Source organism: Arachis hypogaea, chromosome 8 (genome assembly GCF_003086295.3).
Source record: "Arachis hypogaea cultivar Tifrunner chromosome 8, arahy.Tifrunner.gnm2.J5K5, whole genome shotgun sequence".
In the NCBI taxonomy this organism is placed as follows: Eukaryota; Viridiplantae; Streptophyta; class Magnoliopsida; order Fabales; family Fabaceae; genus Arachis; species Arachis hypogaea.
The window spans coordinates 5,570,290-5,590,305 of record NC_092043.1 but is presented as its reverse complement, the minus strand read 5'-3'; the positions used below and the strand labels follow the sequence as shown (position 1 = coordinate 5,590,305).

The 20,016-nt window shown below is 33.3% G+C and overlaps 1 protein-coding gene across 1 annotated transcript; it reads left to right on the top strand.

The window, feature by feature from the left end:
* The first annotated feature begins 7,011 nt into the window (after nt 1-7,011).
* LOC112705794 (xanthotoxin 5-hydroxylase CYP82C4) lies at nt 7,012-9,563 on the top strand. The gene is made up of 2 exons (XM_025756760.3): nt 7,012-8,003; nt 8,710-9,563. Exons 1-2 carry the CDS (start codon nt 7,068-7,070, stop codon nt 9,334-9,336), a joined length of 1,563 nt encoding a protein of 520 aa, XP_025612545.1. The 5' UTR covers nt 7,012-7,067; the 3' UTR covers nt 9,337-9,563.
* Nucleotides 9,564-20,016: the final 10,453 nt, after the last annotated feature.

Here is a 20,016-nt window from a genome sequence, read left to right as displayed (position 1 = left end):
ATGTTTAGATTTTAAGTATTGTGGTTGTTTCATTGACACGTTCATCTGGTAATTGTGTTTTTCCTCCATTGCTGCAGTGATGAAATAGTAACTTTTTCCATGCCACTGAACAAGCCAGAAATTTGTTCCTACAAGAATAAAATTAGGAGTGTAATTGGATATGGACAAAATTTTGATATGATCCATATTAAAATTATCGAATCAGATATAATATTCACAATTTTTTAGGTTCTGATTCGCACATTTGTCAATTGAATCAGATTGGATATCAAATATATTCATAAAACATAAAAGTATTTTTAAAAAAATTTTTATTTTTTATTGTATCATTTAAAACGACCACATTACACAATAATATGTCACCTGATTTCCACCACCGTCAAAAAATTATTCAGGCGACGAAAGATTAGAAATGACAATAAAATTTCATATTAATGTGCACAAATAATTCATTAAAAAATTAGAATGTATATATATTCATCGTATAAAAATTCATGTCTACTTTTATCTATTTTTTAAAATTAAATTTTAAAATTTATATAACTATCATCACATACATAATATAAATTAAAATAAAAATTAAAAAATAATACAATATTATTAATTATTTTATATATATATATATTACATATTAAAATATTATATATTTATATTTATATTTATATTTATATATATTATATATATACTAAAAAAATATTATCTAAACTCAGATCTACCTTGTCCAAGACCTCATCCCTCTAAAAATCCGTCTTAAGCGAATAAGAACAGAATAGCGTGGCTACTCGTAAATTTAGACAGTGTTATCGTCCCTAATTATAATAACATCATAACTTTTGGTTTATGAACATGGCATGAAGTGTTTTGTTCAATATATTAGGCCAACTATATTTGATTTGGACAATTATTTTTTTAATTATACAACATTCTTTCTGTTTATTATGGATTTGGATTTGTTGATACTTTATTATTATTTTTTAAAAAATTGTTTTTTTTTTGTTTTAATTTTCTATTGACTGATTTGCTCCTTTTAGCTCATTTATTTGGTTTTGTATAAGTAACACATTTATTTGGTTTTTTGGTTCCGCCATTAACGAGTTAACTAAAGATGAAATAGAAATAACCACAAAACACTATCTTAACTGGGATAAGATAAATTATTTAAAGTATAAAATTTAAGGTAAATTTTATGATGTATATGCTTTTAGTAATTTGAATATAAAATTAATGGTTAATTTTATTATCATATTTATTTTTTATTGGAAATTCATTTATTAGAAAATAAAGATAGCATGTTTCGAAATTGTAAGGTTAAAAAGTTCATCAACATTATTCAAAGTGTAATGGATAAGATAACCCTTAGTAAGTTGACTACAAACTTTATTAGAAAAGCCAAAGATGTCATTGTGGGATATGTTGCACAAGGTTAAAAAAAAATCAACTAAATAAAAATAAATTAATATTTCCATAAACAAAAGAACATAATATTATATTCCAAATTCCAGAATACACTTCTTTTTTTGTGAGAATAATGAAAATCATCATAATATTTCCATAAACACACAACCCATCTGAGTATGTTTTTTTTTTTCCTTACATACATTTATTATATATATATATATTGATTAGCATTTTTAGTTAGTAGTCCAATACTTTTAATTTAGTAGGCCAACATTATATTTTTACCAACACTTTTTAATTATTGTTGGTTAAATCCTAATAAAAATAATAAATTATATTGGTTTTATAGTTTAATAAATTATATTAAAATAAAGCAATTATTTAATATTATTTAAGATGCATTAAATTATGATTTAGAATTTAATATTATTTAATTTAAACTAACAAATACAAATTGACAAATTCAAATGACAACGTTTTGAATTTTAAATTAAATAGTGTTTGATCCTAAATTATAATTTTTAAATTTTCAATTAAATAATATTAAATAGAACGATTGAACTATACCTTATATTAGTAAAGCCTATATATGATCCTAATCGAATCAGATCATGGTAATTATTTGTCAATTTATATTAAATTCAATATCTGATAAAACTATTATCGTATTAGGAATTTTCTTTCCTATGTCGCATTACTAAAAATAAACTTCACCTTAACTTTCAAGATAATAATAATAATAATCATACGACCATCGATTTATTACTTCCCTTTCAAATTTACATTTCTCTTTGCTGATTTGGTAAATACATTAGAGGACTGATTTTTTTTTAGTCTATGTATGTATTCCATAGAGTCCCCATGCAAAACTGCAAAAGCTGGCTAAATATTTGATTTTCTTCTTGACATATACGTAGAACACTACTAACACTTTTTCATGCTCTGTCTTTTTATTACCAAATCAGCTGATCTGCTAATAGCATGCTCTTTTCAATATTAAAAAAATAAAATTAAAAAAATATAGTTTTTTTCAAATAAAATTTAAAAGCAAGGAAGGGAGGTTTAATAATTTAATTCTTCATATAAATTTATCTTTTTCTGAATTTTTTTGTTTTGTTTTGCATACAGAATATTGTTTTTGGACTGATAAAGACAAAAGGAGTTGAGTAGTTATTGTAACACAATGTATAACAACTTTAAATGGTATCTCAAAACGAAGGAACTAAGCAATAAGTTTATATCATACTTGATATATATTATAATTTGATCTTCTAATTATTTAGGTAGTGAGTATATGGTAACTAGATTTTCACTATAATTGACCTATTAGACCATGTTTAGTAAGTTCAGATATTTGCATTATTAGGTTTAATCATGTTTTGTCAAAAGATTGGATGGATTCACCAAGATTTGAGAACGAGTACATAGTTGGTGTAAATAGTTTTTTAGAGTTTGGCTTCGTAAAGAAAAAATCGGTTGGAAAAGAAATCCAATGTCCATGTACAAAGTGTGAAAACACTTATTGGCGTGAATGAGACACCGTATATGAGCATCTTATTTGCTATGGGTCTGTCGAAGGTTATAAACAATGGACTAATCATGGAGAATCAGTAATCCCAACAGTAGTAGATACTGACATGGATGATCGAGGCAGCCTTGATGATATTGACGGGTTGCTGCGTGACGTATTCGGAAACATGGCAAATCTTAAGGAGGGGAACAGTGGGTTGAATGAAGATGCGAAGAGATTTTATAAGCTAGTAGACGAAGCAGGTCTGGAATTATATCCGAATTGTACAACTGGATTTTCGAGATTATCGTTCATCATTCGTCTTTACCACTTGAAGTGTCTACATGGGTAGAGTAACACATCTTTTACCTCCCTCTTGGAGTTATTGAAAGAAGCTATACCTGATTTGAACATTTCCACTTCTTTTAATAAAGCTAAGAATATGGTTAAAGAGTTGGGTCTTGGCTATGAAAAGATTGATGCATGTCCTAATGATATATCATGAATTTGAGTTAAAGTTATGGTTTTAGGATTGTGAATCATTTATAATTATGCATGGATATTGGCTGTATATATGTTGCTCTCTATTCTATGTTAATGAAAGAATATGTTAAGCAAAACAAAGTTCATATTATGTTGTATCTTTGCTTTTTACTCATGATGTCTCAATTGCTCGTCACTTGGTATTTTTTTTGAGAACCTAATTGTCGTAGTGATAGCTAATTGCAAGAATAATGGGATTGAGTTTACAAAGTTGAGTGGAATTAGTTTTTTCTGTTAAAAATTTTCTTTGATTAAACTCTATGTTAGTGTTAGTTGATTAGGTTGTTGTTTGATTAGGTTAGCTTAGTTGAATTAGGTGGTTAGATAGTCAATTGATTTTGTAGTGGATTTAGATTTGAACTCTGATGTTTATTCTATCTGAAATTGGTTTTCCTGTGCTGGTAATGACTTGTCCTATTCTAATTTAGTTTTTTGCTGCTTTATTGATCTGCCCTATGCTAAATTAGTTTGCTTGGTGCTGTTGATTAGGTTTAAACTGTTATTGATCCTATGTTGCTGTTTCATTGTTTTATTTTTGTGCTAAACTGGTTTATATAATGCTGCTGCATAGTATTATTGCTGCCTTATTCTTGTGTTGGCTGCTGCTGGAATGAACAAATTCTGAATTATTTGTGCAGTAGTGATAACTTTGATGAATTTCTGAGTCTAAGCTATGACTACTGCTGCATTCTTGTAATAGCTGCTGTTTGAAGTGAATGATGGTTGTGAATAATTCTTGAGTGTTGCTGTGGATGAATGTTTTCCTTCTTTTGCTGCATATGTATTGCATCATCAAAAGCATTTTTGCAAGATATCTAACATGTTTATTTCTTTTACGTGCAGGAAGACATGATGTGATGAAGAAAATATGTTCCATACAAATATCACATGGGATGGGTCTTACCACCTTAGTTATGTAAATGTAATATTTTGATGTGTTATGTAATTTTTGAGGTATTACATGTAATTGGAAAAATTTCACTCTATTTTGATTTGTGTTATTTACACTAAAAAATTAAACATATCTATCTTATAATGAAACTTTTATGATTTAGATTTTTTAAATTTCTTATTTTAAGATTTATTTTGTGATTATTATCATTTTGCGATGTGATTATAATTTAAAAAAATTGAATCTCATAAACAACAACAAGCTATAGTCACCGTTTTAAAAAATCGTGACCATAAAGGCTATGGCCACGGTGAAAAACCGTGACCATAGATAAGGCTATAGTCACAGTTTTAAGGATGGGTGACCATAGAGGCTATGGCCACGGTGAAAAACTGTGACCATAGATAGGGCTATGGTCACGATTTTAAGGAGGAGTGACCATAGAGGCTATGACCACAGTAAAAAATCGTGACCATAGATAGGCTATGGTCACGGTTTTAAAGAGGGTGACCATAGAGTGTATGGCCACGGTAAAAAACCATGACCATAGATAGGGCTTTGGTCACGATTTTAAGGAAGGGTGACCATAAAGGCTATGGTCACGGTGAAAAACTGTGACCATAGATAAGCTATCTATGGTCATGGTTTTAAGGAGGGTGACCATAGAGTTTATGGCCACGGTGAAAAACCGTGACCATAGATAGGGCTATGGTCACGGTTTTAAGGAAGGGTGACCATAGCCTCATCTATGGTCACGGTTTTAAGGAGGGGTGACCATAGATAAGGCTATGGTCACGGTTTTTTACCGTGACCATAGATTAACCTATGGTCACGGTAAAAAAATGTGGCCTAAAGTGTCAGATTTTGAAAATTGAAACTGTGACCATAAAAACCGTGACCATAGATTAAAAAACCGTGACCATAGACCTATGATCACGAGAGAATAGGCCACGATAAAAAATCGTGACCATAGGTCTAAAACCGTGATCATAGATCTATGGTCACCCTTTTTACTAGCTGTGACCATATGCCTTTTTTTTTGTAGTGCAACCGAACTAGCGGTAACGGAGGAGGGTGGCAGTAGTGGCGATGAAGGAGATGAAAAGGAGAGAGAATAGAGAGGAGATAGAAGAGAGAAGAGGATAAGAGAAAGCGAAGAGGGTGGCAGTGAATGGTGGCCACAGAGAGAGGAGAGAAGAAGAGAAGAGAGAGGCGCCAAAGTTACCATCGGATTTATCAGTAAAAAAATTTGATGATAAGGATCTGTCCGTTACTAAAACGGTGCATTTCATTATTGTTGAGTGTTACCTTCAAAATTTTTCACCCGTAACTTTGACGTTGTTAACTTGCTTATTCGTGCCAAAATTTACCGTCAGATTTTGGGACAAAATGCCAAATTTGACGATAATCTTTTGGCCAAATAAAATATGATGACAATTTCATACAAAATCTGACGACGAAGCTGCTGGTAACATCTCATGAAAAATTTGACAGTAATTAGCAAATTTCTTGTAATGCACAGCACGTAAGATCTTTGGCTTTGCATATGGATGTTTTTTTATATTCATGTTGTAGAATTTTTCTTAAAAAAAAATTGTATAAAGAAGAGACCAAATTTACAAAAAAAAAAAAAAGAGAAAATACCAAATAAACCAAGTTAGGGTTCATCTAACTCGTATCAGATTCGTTAAGGTAGATTTTAAGTTGGAGACCAGGTGTACGAAATTATTCCTGCTGAAAATCTCACCTACCACAACCAAGTGCATGACCTGGGTTGGATTTGGGTTTGTCGGAGCAAAACTCCGGATACCAAGCGGGCAGCGAAAGAAACAAGAAGGAAACAAAAAAGCCCAAATACATTTAATAAAACCCTCTTATACATTCCAATGATGATGATGATGTTTGTATAATTTTTTTGTATATATATATATATATATATATATATATTAACTTTTAATCACTTATTTTTAGTATTAAAAATAAAAAACATAAAAAAATATATGGATAAAAATAATGTATATAAGTATATAACATTTAAAGAAAAATCTTTCGGTACTTATTAAAGAACAATAATAATTCAGATAAAGCATAATTACATGAGTAATGTCACGTGGCTAATAAAATTTATTATATTTAACCAATATTTAATAAAATTTAAAATGAAATTCTAAATCTTAAATATAAAATTTTCACTTCTCTAAAAATAAGATGCTAATATAAAATATTGATTAATACTAATAAAAAAATTTCTCTCCTTAACATTTTTCTAGTTATATAAAGGGAAGTGGCATAGTCATCGAGAAAAAAAAAAGGAAGTGGCATGAATAATGATCTTTGCACATTCCGTAGTTGGTAGTTGATAGAATGCTCTGACTCCCAAGAATGCTTAGCTTGTAACAGTATATTAGTATATAATTATTTGTAGTCAACTTGTACATACACGAGAAAATTAATTCCCGTACTCCTGTTAACATAATAAGTAGTTTACTTTGGAAACTATACATCAACACATCGCATTATAACATATTACGTTTAAATTGTAAATAATATATCCAATAATCCACTGAATTTGTTAATGGCCTAATTGGTATCATCTCCTATGTCACGGCATGCTTCATCTTGTATGTTGAGTTCAGTTTAGTCCTATTTGCATTCTATAAATTGCTTCACCGTTATGTCCATCTTGTACAACATTATTCAATTGTAATTTCTAAACACTAAACCATGAATATCTCATTTCAGTTAACCATTGTTGCTATTCTGTTATCATTTATATGCTATGCATTTTTGAGCAAGAGAAAGAACAAAGAAAGCGGCAAAGAGGCTCCTGTCCCGAATGGTGCATGGCCAATAATTGGCCATCTACACCTTCTAGGCAGCCACCACCAGCTACTTTACAGAACGCTCGGCAGAATGGCAGATCAACACGGGCCAGCCTTTAATATCTGGCTTGGCAGTCGTCGAGCGTTCGTGGTGAGTAGCTGGGAAGTAGCAAAAGAATGCTTCACAACAAATGACAAAGCACTTGCCTCACGTCCCACCACGGTGGCCGCAAAACACATGGGATACAACTATGCAGTGTTCGGTTTTGCGCCTTACAGCGCCTTCTGGCGCGAGATGAGAAAGATTGCGACTCTTGAACTTCTCTCCAACCGCAGGCTTGAAATGCTCAAGCACGTTAGAATCTCCGAGCTCAACATGGGAATAAGGGACCTTTACAACTCTTGGGTTCAGAACAATTCAAATCCTGTGGTTGTTGAACTTAACCGATGGCTGGAGGATTTGTCTCTCAACACGGTGGTTAGAATGGTGGCGGGGAAACGCTACTTTGGCGCCTCTGCTAAGTGTGATGATGACGAGGCAAGGCGATGCCAGAAAGCTATTAACCAATTCTTTCATCTGATAGGGATATTTGTTGTTTCAGATGCTGTTCCATTTCTGCGTTGGTTGGATGTGCAGGGGCATGAGAAAGCAATGAAGAAGACGGCTAAGGAGTTAGATGAGATACTTGAAGGGTGGTTGCAGGAGCATCGAAAGCGTAGGGTTCATGGAGAAGAAGATGATCGAGACTTCATTGATGTCATGTTGTCCCTCCAAAAACGTGGTCACCTTTCAAATTTCCAGTACGATTCCGACACAAGTATCAAATCAACTTGCCTTGTAAGTTGAACACGATGACCACTCACATAAAATTTTTGTATGAAATTGTTAGTTAAAAATGGCTAGGTAATTTAACATATTTAATTAAATCGTAATTTAATAATTTTTTAGGGTAGTGCTAGAGAGAGTCAATAGCCCTAAGTGGACAATGTGTACAACGGGCTAAATCTTTGGTCTATGAATAAAATGAACATCATCTATACTATCCAGAATAATCATCCAGATACCAAGACCAAGGATCGAACTCCTTACCTTTCGAATCTAGAATTCTAATATTATATCAAGAAACCACTCATCCAAAAAACGTAACCTAATAGGACAATGTAACACTAATGATTATATCTCTATTACTTCCTAAATCTCCATTGTACGTATTATACGCATAAGTCATTGGCTTCCTGTACTTTTCCAATTTTTTATTATTATCTTTTTTGAAAGAAGACTATTGCAAGAAAGTTTTTACCAAACATAATAACCAACATTTCTTTATCCAAATATTAATAGTGAAAACATTATAGAGAAATATTAGGATTAGTAAGTTTTGTAATTTATAGTCATTAATTAGTTATCATTAATGTTTTTAATGATATAAAATTATATCTAATAGTATATGATTATTTATTTTTTTTTACTAGTTAACTATTGGCTAAATTTTAATAAAACTGTTCTTCTATAGACTTTTTCAACATTACATTATGTATGGCAGGCACTTATACTTGGAGGGAGTGATACCACAGCTGGGACACTTACTTGGTCAATCTCTTTGCTCCTCAATAATCCTGATGCATTAAGAAAGGCACAAGAAGAATTGGACCTGCATGTTGGTAAGGAAAGGCAAGTTGAGGACTCAGATATTAGAAATCTTAGATATATTGAAGCCATTATTAAGGAAACCCTGAGGCTCTACCCAGCTGGTCCACTCCTAGGACCAAGAGAAGCCCAAGAAGATTGCACCGTTGCTGGTTATCATGTGCCAGCTGGCACACGGTTGGTGGTTAACTTGTGGAAGATTCATAGGGATCCAAGGGTTTGGAAAGACCCTTGTTCATTTCAACCGGAGAGGTTTCTCACAAGCCATCATGCTGCTATTGATGTTAGAGGTCAAAACTTTGAACTTATTCCTTTTGGATCTGGGAGAAGATCATGTCCTGGCATGTCGTTTGCGCTCCAAGTTCTTCACTTGACGCTTGCTCGTCTGCTTCATGCATTTGATTTTGCAACTATCTCCAACGAGCCAGTTGATATGACTGAGAGTCCAGGTTTAACCATTCCTAAGGCAACTCCACTGGAGATTCTCATTACTCCCCGTCTTCAACCACAACTATATACCTAGCTACTCATTATAATAATTAAATTCCTCAAGTTTGCAGTAGAATTTCTAGATTTAGCATTGTTCTTGAATAAGGAATTGGTAAAATTCTAGTTGTTTGATGTTACAGGTCACTAATCACCGTTACTATGGTAAGAGAATAAAAAAATATTATTTGTATGCTAAAATTAGCTACAAAAATTAGTTGTTATGTATTTTATACATGTATAATTTAATTTATTTTTATTGTATATTTTGTATTTTAATGCGTATTTTACATTAATAGCTGATTTTAATGACTAATTTTAATGTATATCTAATATAGTTGAAGAGAATAATACTACAGCATCATAATTTATTATTTTTGGTTAGTAATTAGTTAAGAATTAGCATTTTTACTCGTGATAATATTACGAAAATATAAATTTTTTAAAATTACGATGCACTTTGTCCTAACAGTAGTATAGATTATGCATAGTATAGAAGATTTATAGAATCAAACTACTTTTACAAAAAAAAGTCGTAAGTTGATAAAAGTCTTCGGCTAAGAAGACGAAGGTCTTTGTAGATAAAAAAATTAAATAATAAGATTTTTAATTATTATTTTTATATGAAAAAATCTCATTTTTTATTAATAATTAATTTTAACATTTGTTATCTAAAATTTGAAATAGTTTAACGTGTATACTTTTACATTTAATTAGGTGTTAAGTCTGTCGTACAAATAAAAATAATTAATTTTTATACTTGCTATTTAAAAATAATATTTTTTCTCTATGTATATAAAAATATAATTAGATATTAGTATAAAAAATTATATTAATAGTTATAAATTAATTCAAAATTAATTTTTTTTAAATAATTGAATCTTGATTTAACTTTTAATTATAACATTAGTATTCTCTCTAAATTATACGTGATAAATATTTGAAAGAAGAAAAATAAAAATATAAATTAGAAAGATAAGCAGTGAAAATTTAAAACTAAATAAAAAACTAAAAAATATGTATATAATAATAATAATTTTTATTTGAATTATATTATTTTGTTAATTTTGTTGTAGAACAAAAAGGTAGAAAAAAATAGAGAATGAGAGAAAAAAGAGAAAAAGATAAAGATGAAGAATGAGAGTGAGAGTTTGTTAATTTTGGAAGAAAAATTTATTCTAATTGTAATAAAAAAATATCGGATAACATATTTTGATTTGTCAAATTACTAATATAAAATAGAAATTATATATAGAGTGAAAATGGTAAAGAGAAATAGAAAAATGGAAAGAGGTAGATAGAGAATTTAGGAAGGAAGTTATATTAATTTTGGAAGAAAATATTTTCTCTCAATTTTAATAAGAGAATGTCATGTGACACATTTGATTATTAAATTAGATAGTAATATATGATACATTATATATATATATATATATATATATATATATATATATATATATATATATATTTCAATTTCAATTTCAATATTTTAATTTTAATTTTAATGTAATTAAAAAATATTATGTTGCACATTTTGATTGTCAAATTCGTAATTAGTCATTGATAATGATGATATATAAAAGGGATAGAGTGGTTGAAGAAATGATAAAGATAGAGAAAGGAAGACAGAGTATGGGAGAACTCTTTAATTTTAAAGAGAAATATTTGATTACAATTGTAATGAGGGAGTACCATGTGACATATTTTGATTGTAAAATTAGTAGGGAGGAGAGAATGATTCTTTAATTTTAAAAAAAATATTTGATTTCAATTACAGAGAGTGACATGTGGCCCATTTTGGTTATAAAATTTGTAAGGCGAGGGGAGAATTCCTTAATTTTGGTTATAATCATCGAATAAAAGAGAAGTGTTTTAGTATAGAAAAGTTGGTATTGAAAATAAAGATATCGATTCAGAAAACATGATTAAGTCAATAAACGGAAAATACTTGAAACAATATCGATACATGGAAGATCAAGACTAGAAGTATATATATATATATATATATATATATATATATATATATATATATATATATATATAACAAAGAAAGTTATACATATTAAGAGTTTCAGATCGATGGAATGAAAGGTGCCAAAAGTTTTTGAAGTTCAGAATAGAGTTTAACCCTTTCACTTTCTAGGACAAAATATGCCTCGACTTGTTCATGTTCTTCATTATCAGCCTTGTCGAGTTGTTTATTGATTTCTTCTTGTTGGACTTCTGCTATGCAAAGCTCCTTGAAGATTTCTTATTGCTTGTGTTGTATTGCAGCAAAGGGCTCAGCTAATTCGGCTCTTCTTTTTCGAATTCTAGCTAGTTCTTGTCCAATTAGGGCTATTCTATTTCAAGCTCCTCTCGTTTGTCAAAATAGGTTTGAGCGCTGATGGCTTGAGTAATTCTCAAATCATACTCTTGGCATGATTGCTTTATTGGCTAAAGAGCTGTTAATATCTTTCGATTTGGTTTTGATCTTGACTACTATCTCCTTGGTCTCTTGCAAGTTATCTTGGATGATGATGCAATTATTTGAGACCTTTATAAGTCTCTTTATTATGGAAGAAAATTGAGGAGAGACTTGGAATTCGAGAAAAGAGCTTAGAATGTCAGATAGAAGGGAATTCAAGTTTCGCTGATTAGTCCATTCGGTGGGGGTATGTGTCAGGAGCCTTAGGATAGTGGTTAACTGTTGGAGAGTGTGTTGGTTAAACTTAGTGGGAAGACTGGATGTGGATTGGTCTTCAGTGGCTAGATTCAAGATAGAAACTTCATCTTCCTGAGCAATATGTGTTAGAACAACCACAAGCTTAGCCAGTTCAATATCAGAGGGTTTAGAGTGACATCAGGAATTTGAGTCGATGGTTCAGGACCATGTGAAGAAGAAAGTTCAATGGTTTTTTCTGGGCTTGGTATTTTTTGGGGAGAGGTGATGTCTCCGATTTCTCGAATGGGTGAATCAAGATTTTGTGCAATGGGTGACCTAAGGAGTGTATCAGTATTGACTAGAGAAGGAGGATTCTCAATGGTTGGTCCTTGTGGCAATGGAAGGTGTTCTTGAGTTAAATCAACTAAAGCTGGTGCTTCAGTCGTTGATGGGAGGATAATTTGTATAGGCTCGGCTGAGATCACACTTTGAGCAGACGAGTGAGATTCTTGTGGTTCTGGTCTTGGCTGGTCCTCTTAATTCTTTTATCCAGGGATGAATGAAAAGGAGGAAACAGATTGGGCGACCTTCCCAGCCTAAAATTTTAGAGTGTTTATGAGATAAACAATTCAGGTTTATGTTAGAAATATGAAAGCAATAAAAGTATACCTGAATGGATTTCCTTCGAATGAGATGAGGGAACATAGTAGCTGCTGAGGAATCCTCTGAATCTGACTCATTCGAAGAAGCAAAGATATTTGTTTGAGTCTCACTACCATCAGAAGAATTATCACTTGATGATTGAATCTGACCAAAATTAAAAGATTGAAAATAAGGTATGTTTGAAAGAATATGGTAAAAAGATATTTAGAAAAGGTTCGATCGAAGGTTTACCTTTTTAGAGGCTTTTGTGGAAACCTTTTGGATTTTCTTTTTCGGTTGTCTTTGCTGTGCCGAAGCTTCGATTTTTCTTTTTGAAGTCTTTTTAGGTGAGCTTTCAACAATTGGGACAACTTTTATTGATGAGCTTTTGATTTGGTCGAAGGTGCGATTGTATTGAGAATAATACCCGGTCCACCATTCGGTGAAAGATTTGGTAATGTATGAACTACGCTCATAAATAAGATGAGTATAGTTATCATTGTGCTATTGGTTGGTTGTAAGGCAATAATCAATGTCTCTCTTCAAAGTGAATTTGATATGACAAAGGGCATGGTCATTTCTAGGAAAGGGAACAGGAATGATTTGAGAGAAACCCAGTTGCTTAGCAACATAATGAGGAGCATAAAGAGTTGCCTTAAATTGTTCTTTTTTCTATTGAGGTAATCCGATCGGAATTACCTGAACAACAAGGAAATTTGCTTAAGTTTTGTTGGCTATTTCATTCTCTTCATCATCAAAAGGGAAGAGAAGGCGTTCGAACCATTGGGGACCACGGTTTTGATGCAAGAAAGGAGTAAACTTCAAGTCATTATTGTTGAAGCTTCTGCAGGAGTGAAAGAGGGAGAAGACAACCCAGAATAAGTGTTCAGTCGAATTGACATTTTCAAAGTTTGGTTGAAAGGGGCCAATCGAAATCTCTCGATGTGTTATTTTTCTGGAGCGCTACCCCCCATCCTGCTGCATGTATTTTTCGAATAAAGCATTCAACCAAAATTGGAGGAGCCAAAGGGGACCTCCCACATTAATCGGTGAATTGGTTCTAAGACAGTTAACTAGGTGGCCAAGTTCATCAAACCTAAAATTAATTTGGCCAAATTGAATTTGTGGCCTTCATGCAAAAGGGCAGCCAAAGGGAGAAACAACTTCTGCATCTAGACATTTCTTGAACATAAAACGATGGCATTCAACCAGTAATACAAGAATACAACGCTTTCTTCATCAGTTACAGGATCGTTTTCATGTCCCATATTTTGAATGATAAAATCACTATAGGAGTTTCTGTGAGTTACCTTATAGGTCCGATTCGGTTGCATATCGTAAGTCAATTCAGGGAAATTTAATGGAAGACTAGTGATGGCAGCCATATCAAGTAATGAGGGTCCTACCATCCCACAGGGGAGATGGAAGTTGTTAGTTGTCTTGTTCCAGAAGCTCATAGCTACTCCAATCATCCAATGGTGGTGGATAGGAGAGAAATGAGAAAGTCAGAGGAGGTCGTGGATACCAAGGGCCTTCCAAGCGTCACTTTTTACCGATTCGAAACACCTGTGCCAAGCTCGAAAGTCGGCCCCTAGAGGAGTAATTTTGGGGTTATTCATAAAGGTTTTCTTATGATCGATAAAAGGAGCAACAAAGAGGTTTTGTTTGATAAGCAAGTCTTCCCCCTCAGTGTTAGGGAAGAAGTTAAGTCGTTTATTGGCAAGCTCTAGGATTTGACTGTGGCCAATAAAACAGCATGTTTTGTTGTCAATGGTGAACGAAATGAGGATCCTTTTATCATCAGGTTGAGGTTAGGGGTCTTCAATGATTTCATCATTGATTTCGTTGAGTATTTGTAAAGTTGGTGGTTCATGAGCTTGAGTTGCAGGACCTTTGTCCTTATCTTGGGCAGTGGGAGTGTTGTGAGTCGAAGAAGTCATTGGTATATAAAGGTCAGAAATTGATTATGGTGAAATTTAGTTACAGACAGATTGGGCAGAGAATTCAGAGAAGAGGATGAGACAAAGTTTTAAGGATAGAAGGTTAGAAGGTGAAATGATGGAGTGAAATTCAGTTCAATAAGTAAAAAGTTGTTTTACCGTTTCGTATGAGAAAGTTCAAAATTTGATGATCGGATTTTTGTGTGGTAAAGAATTTCACAATAAGTTCTCGTTGAGAGTATAGCTTCTAAACCAACAAGAATCCTTTCATACAAACATTTGATTGTCACAAGTAACAGACCCTATAAAAATAAACCGAAGTATCCAAACCTAGGGTCGTCTATCAAGGAATTGCAAGGAAGTATACTTATAATTGGTTATGAGATTATATCTTTTTAGGTTTTTATTTGTTGAACAAAGAATGTAAATGACAAGAAGATAAACTAATAATTAAGAAAAGTCCTAGCAAGGATTGATAATTAGACTTCCTATCCCTATTATCATAGTCACTTGTGATGGTAAATATCTTTTGCTATCACTTACCAACAAGAGACTTTGACAATTCAAGAGTCTCTAATTACTCAATCTAAGCTAAGAACATAAAAAGCTAATTTAAAATTCAACAAAAAATTTTATCAAACACTTGGTGGGCACAAAACAAAAGCATAGAAAAGTAATAAGAGAATGTAAAATCTAAAACCAATAGTTGCAAAATCAATGATAACAAATAAAGGAAGAAGCAATAAACATGAAATGTCTCAAATTGCATAAAAAGGGAATTGAAATCTAACATGAGAGTTCATAAACTAAACTGTCAACATAAAGTAATCAACAAGGAAAATAAATAAACTAGAATGCTAGAGCAATTAAAAGTAGAAGAAAAACTAAATTGAAATAAGATAGAATTCAGAAATTGGAAAGGAATAAAACTAAGACCTAAAACCTAGAGAGAGGAGAGAACCTCTTTCTCTAGAAAACTACATCTAAAACCTAAAATTATGTGAATGAGAAGTGTATGATTGATTCCCCCACTCTGCAGCCTCTAATCTATGTTTTTGGGCTTGGAACTGGGCTAAAAACATCCCAGAAACCGCCCCCAGCAATTTCTGATACGTACAGCAAGTGGCTCCGTCACGCGTACACGTCGCCCACGCGTACGGTCGCTTGTCTGCTGTACTATCCACATGTACGGGTCATCCACGCGTACGCATCGCCTAACAGCAAGGCAACTATGGCAAATTGCATATCATTTCGAATCCCCGGATGTTAGCTTTCTGATGAACGAATTCTTGATGGTTTAGAATTTATCTAATGGAGTCTCGTTGTAAAGTATAGTTTCCAAACCAATCAACAATCCTTTCATACAAAAAGATTGGTTGTCACAATTAACAATCCCCAATAAGAATTAACCGAAGTATTTAGACTCCGGGTCGTCTCACAAGGAATTGCAATGAAGTGCTCAATTATTGACTACGGGGATCAATGGGTTTTGTTTATAAAATGGCAAGAAGAGTAAATCAAACAAGCAATTAAAGAAAGCAAGTAATAAAGAGGGATATTCATGGCAAGGTTTGAGATCATAGGCTTTTTATCCTAGTCAAACAATGATTAATTCGTCTTATCTAGTCAACTCCAACAAATAGGGAGAAAGTCAAATAAGACTAATCAATCATATCACAATAATAAACAAGAATTTTTCTTATTTCGTCATCTCCAACATTGGAAGAATGTGTAAGTTATCTTCCATGAGAGAAAGTCAAACAAGACTAGTTAACCTCAATCCAAATGTACTAATCAACTTACTAATATAATTAGCAAAAGATTAGAGTTAATGAAAATCATATTAACTAACAACTCTAGATTACCAATATTAGTTGGGTATTCATGACTCAAGATCACCTATTTACTCTTTCCAAGCCAAGAATGCTCAAAATCTACTCTAAAGCCCAACCAAGCATTTTGTCAAACACTTGGTGGTACAAATGGAAAGCATGGTAAATGTACAAGAATAGTAAAATCTACCAACTACAAATTGCAAGAAAAATAAATCAACAACTCAAATCATCAATAAAAGAAACATCAACATTAAATTTCATTAAAAGAAAATCCAAATCCAACATGAGAGTTCATGAACATATAAGAGATATAAAAGTAAAATTGACAAGAGAACTAAGAAAAATAGAGTAGTAGGAACAAGAAATCATAAAGGAAACAAGATGAAAAGATGAGATTGAACCTAGATCTAAGATGGATTAACCTAACCTAATTCTAGAGAGAATAGGGAGCTTCTCTCTCTAGAAATTATACTACATGATGCTAATGCTACAAACAATTGCTCCCTCCTTGTCCAAGCTTGAATTTTGCATGAAATAGCATTAGAAATGAGTTGGGTTGGGCCTAAAGTGCTTCAGAAATCGCTGGGGGCGATTTCACTTTAGTGGGCCACGAGCAGCATCGGCGTACACGCGTACATGGCGCGTGCGCGCCCCTATACGCGAAGTAACATATGGTAAATTTTATATCATTTTGAAGTCCCGGATGTTAGCTTTCCAACGCAACTGGAACCGTCTCATTTGGACCTTTATAGCTCAAGTTATGGTCGATTGAGTGCGAAGAGGTCAGACTTGACAGCTTTACGGTTTCTTCATTTCTTCATGAGTTCTCCCACTTTGCATGCTTTTCTCCTCACTTCTTCCATCCAATACTTGCCTTATGAACCTCAGATCACTCAACAAACATATCAAGGCATCGAATGGAATTAAAGTGAATTAAATTTAGCTATTTTAGGGCCTAAAAAGCATGTTTTTACATTTAAGCACAAATCAAGGGAGAATTGCAAAACCATGCTATTTCATTGAATAAATGTGAGAAAAGGTGATAAAATCCCCCAAATTAAGCACAAGATAAACCACAAAATCGGGGTTTATCTCTTTCTAATGCAACTGGAACCGCCTCATTTGGACCTATGTAGCTCAAGTTATGTCTGATTTAGTATGAAGAGGCCAGGCTTGATAGCTTTGTAATTCCTTCAATTTCTTGTATTCCTTCCACTTTTGCATGCTTTCTTTTCATCCTCTAAGTCATTCCTGCAGTGTAAACCCTGAAATCACTTAACACACATATCAAGGCATCGAATGGTAATAAGAGAGGATTAAAATTAGCAAATTTAGGGCCAAAGAAGCATGTTTTCAATCATAGCACAAAATTAGGAAGGAAAATGTAAAACATGCAAATTCAATGAATAACTGTGAGAATAATGGATAAAATCCACTAAATTAAGTACAAGATAAACTGTAAAATAGCGATTTATCAGCAGTAGGAGTGTTGTGAGTCGAAGAAGAAGTCATTGATGTATAAAGGTAAGAAATTGATGATGGTGAAGTTTAGTTACAGACGGATTGGGCAGAGAATTCGGAGAAAAGGATGAGACAAAGTTGTGAGGATAGAAGTTTAGAAGGTGAAATGATGGCAAGAAATTCAATTCAACAAGTAAAAAGTTGTTTTGCCATTTCGTATGAGGAAGTTCAAATATTGAAATTGGGTAACTTCCTAGAGAAGGCGAAGTGGTGGAGAGAGAAGTTGAAGATAAGGGGAAACGTGTCGGATAGATATGGGTAAATGAAGAAAAGTAAATTTCACTTATGATTAATTAATGCCTTATGATGATATAATAAGAGCATGTTAGGATTAAGCGTTTTTCTCAAGATGACATCGAGAATAACACATTAATCCTAGGGGGCAATTTGTTAGTCGAAAATAATTTATTTCGAAGAGGAGAGGACTCGAAGAGCCAATAAGTGTGTGTTTTCGAAGGAAAGATAATATCGAAAGGTATGGTAAAAAAGTTTGAGCAGAAGTTTGTTGTGATCGGACAGTGATGACAAGTCATCATATACCCATTTTCTATGCTTTTTCATACAAGAAATTAATGATTTGTGCTTAAATATTGAATGCTTTTGTGCTTAAATGATATATTTTCTTGATCTTTCAATTTTATAAATCTTGTAGGAAAAAAAAGAAGAAAAAGAAGCAAAGAAGCACAAAAAAGGAGAAAAAAAGAGCTTTGGGACACACTTTGAAGTTGGAGCACACTTTGGAGCCTTAGGCCACGCTTTTAAAAGCGTGGCCCATGACAAAATCAAAGAGGAAGCAGCCAGCACGCACACGATCCTGCCCTTGCCAAGGGCAGGGCAGAATTATGATGAAAAGTGTGGTTGGAAGCAAGAATTTCGCTAAGGTAAAATCTGGGCGCAAACAGCATGACCATACCTACTTCAAAGGGCTATAACTTGAGCTACAGACGTCCGATTGATGTGCTTCTAGTTGCGTTGGAAAGCTGACATTCAGAGCTTTCCAACGATATATAGCAATCCATATTTGGTGCACAATTGAGGTAGGGACGAGAGGCATCTTTAAGGGCCAAAAACAAGCGAAAATAAACCAAAATGCTTCCACCAAGGCTCGAAGAGGGAGACACACGGTCAAGGAAGTGGTGCACCAAGGCAACATTGCCCTGCCCTCCACAAGGGCAGGGCAGCATCCTAAGCACCAAGCTCAATTCCTGGCAGCACCAAGAAGCACCAACGCGCACACAACTTAGCACGGCAAGCATCAACGTGCGCACCAACACAATTCTGGCGCACCAAACCTTTCCTGCCCTGCCCTTGGCACGGGCAGGGCAGCCTCTCACGCACCACGCCGCACCAAATCCACGCACCAAGCTTCAATTTTCTGCCCTGCCCTCCACAAGGGCAGGGCAGCCTCCTGGGAGTGACTTATCATGGGCCAAAATTCAACCAAAATTCCATTTTAATTCAATTCCTCTCCAAATTGAATCAAGGCCAACCAAACCCATTTCTCCTCAAATCCAAAGCAAGAAAAGCCCACATCATCACTCAAAGGCACATGGATCAATTAGATTAGGATTTTCATTTTAATTGTAATTTGTTTTAATTTTCACTTTGTAAAGCCTATATAAAGGCATCAATTCCATCTTTGTAGGAGGGCTCTTTCCTTTATTTTTCTTCTGTCTTAAATCTGGGATTGAGAGTGAAGGAATTCTGTTTCCCTCTTGGTCTAAGATTTCTCTTGTTCTTCTTCTGCAACTTTCAAGTGAATTGAAATTTGAATCAAAGTTCTCTTACTGCTTTCATCTTTAATTTTCCTGCATCTTGTTTGCTGTTGGATCAAGGAAGGGATTGAGATCTAGACTTGTTTTCTAATCTCTTTGATTCCCTGAGATCTTCAATTTTATTTTGCAACTGAGTTGAATTTAATTTCTGTTGCTTCTTCAAGCAATTCTGCTTTCTGTTTGAGATCGGTTGCAAGTTACTACATCTTTTACTTCTCTGTTTGATTGCCATTTACAATTTCTTGTTTGATTTCTTGAATCCCAGCTCCCAAAATCCTTTTATTCTGCCTGCAATTTAAATTTTCATTTGCTTGCTTTATTGCATCCTTTAATTTCCAGCACCCACTCCCCCTTTTACAT

Excerpts from the sequence above, each read along its gene's own strand:
- LOC112705794 (XM_025756760.3), top strand. The coding sequence starts at position 7,068 with ATGAATATCTCATTTCAGTTAACCATTGTTGCTATTCTGTTATCATTT. Across the intron at positions 8,004-8,709 it reads GTATCAAATCAACTTGCCTT|GCACTTATACTTGGAGGGAG; the intron begins GTAAGTTGAACA and ends TATGTATGGCAG.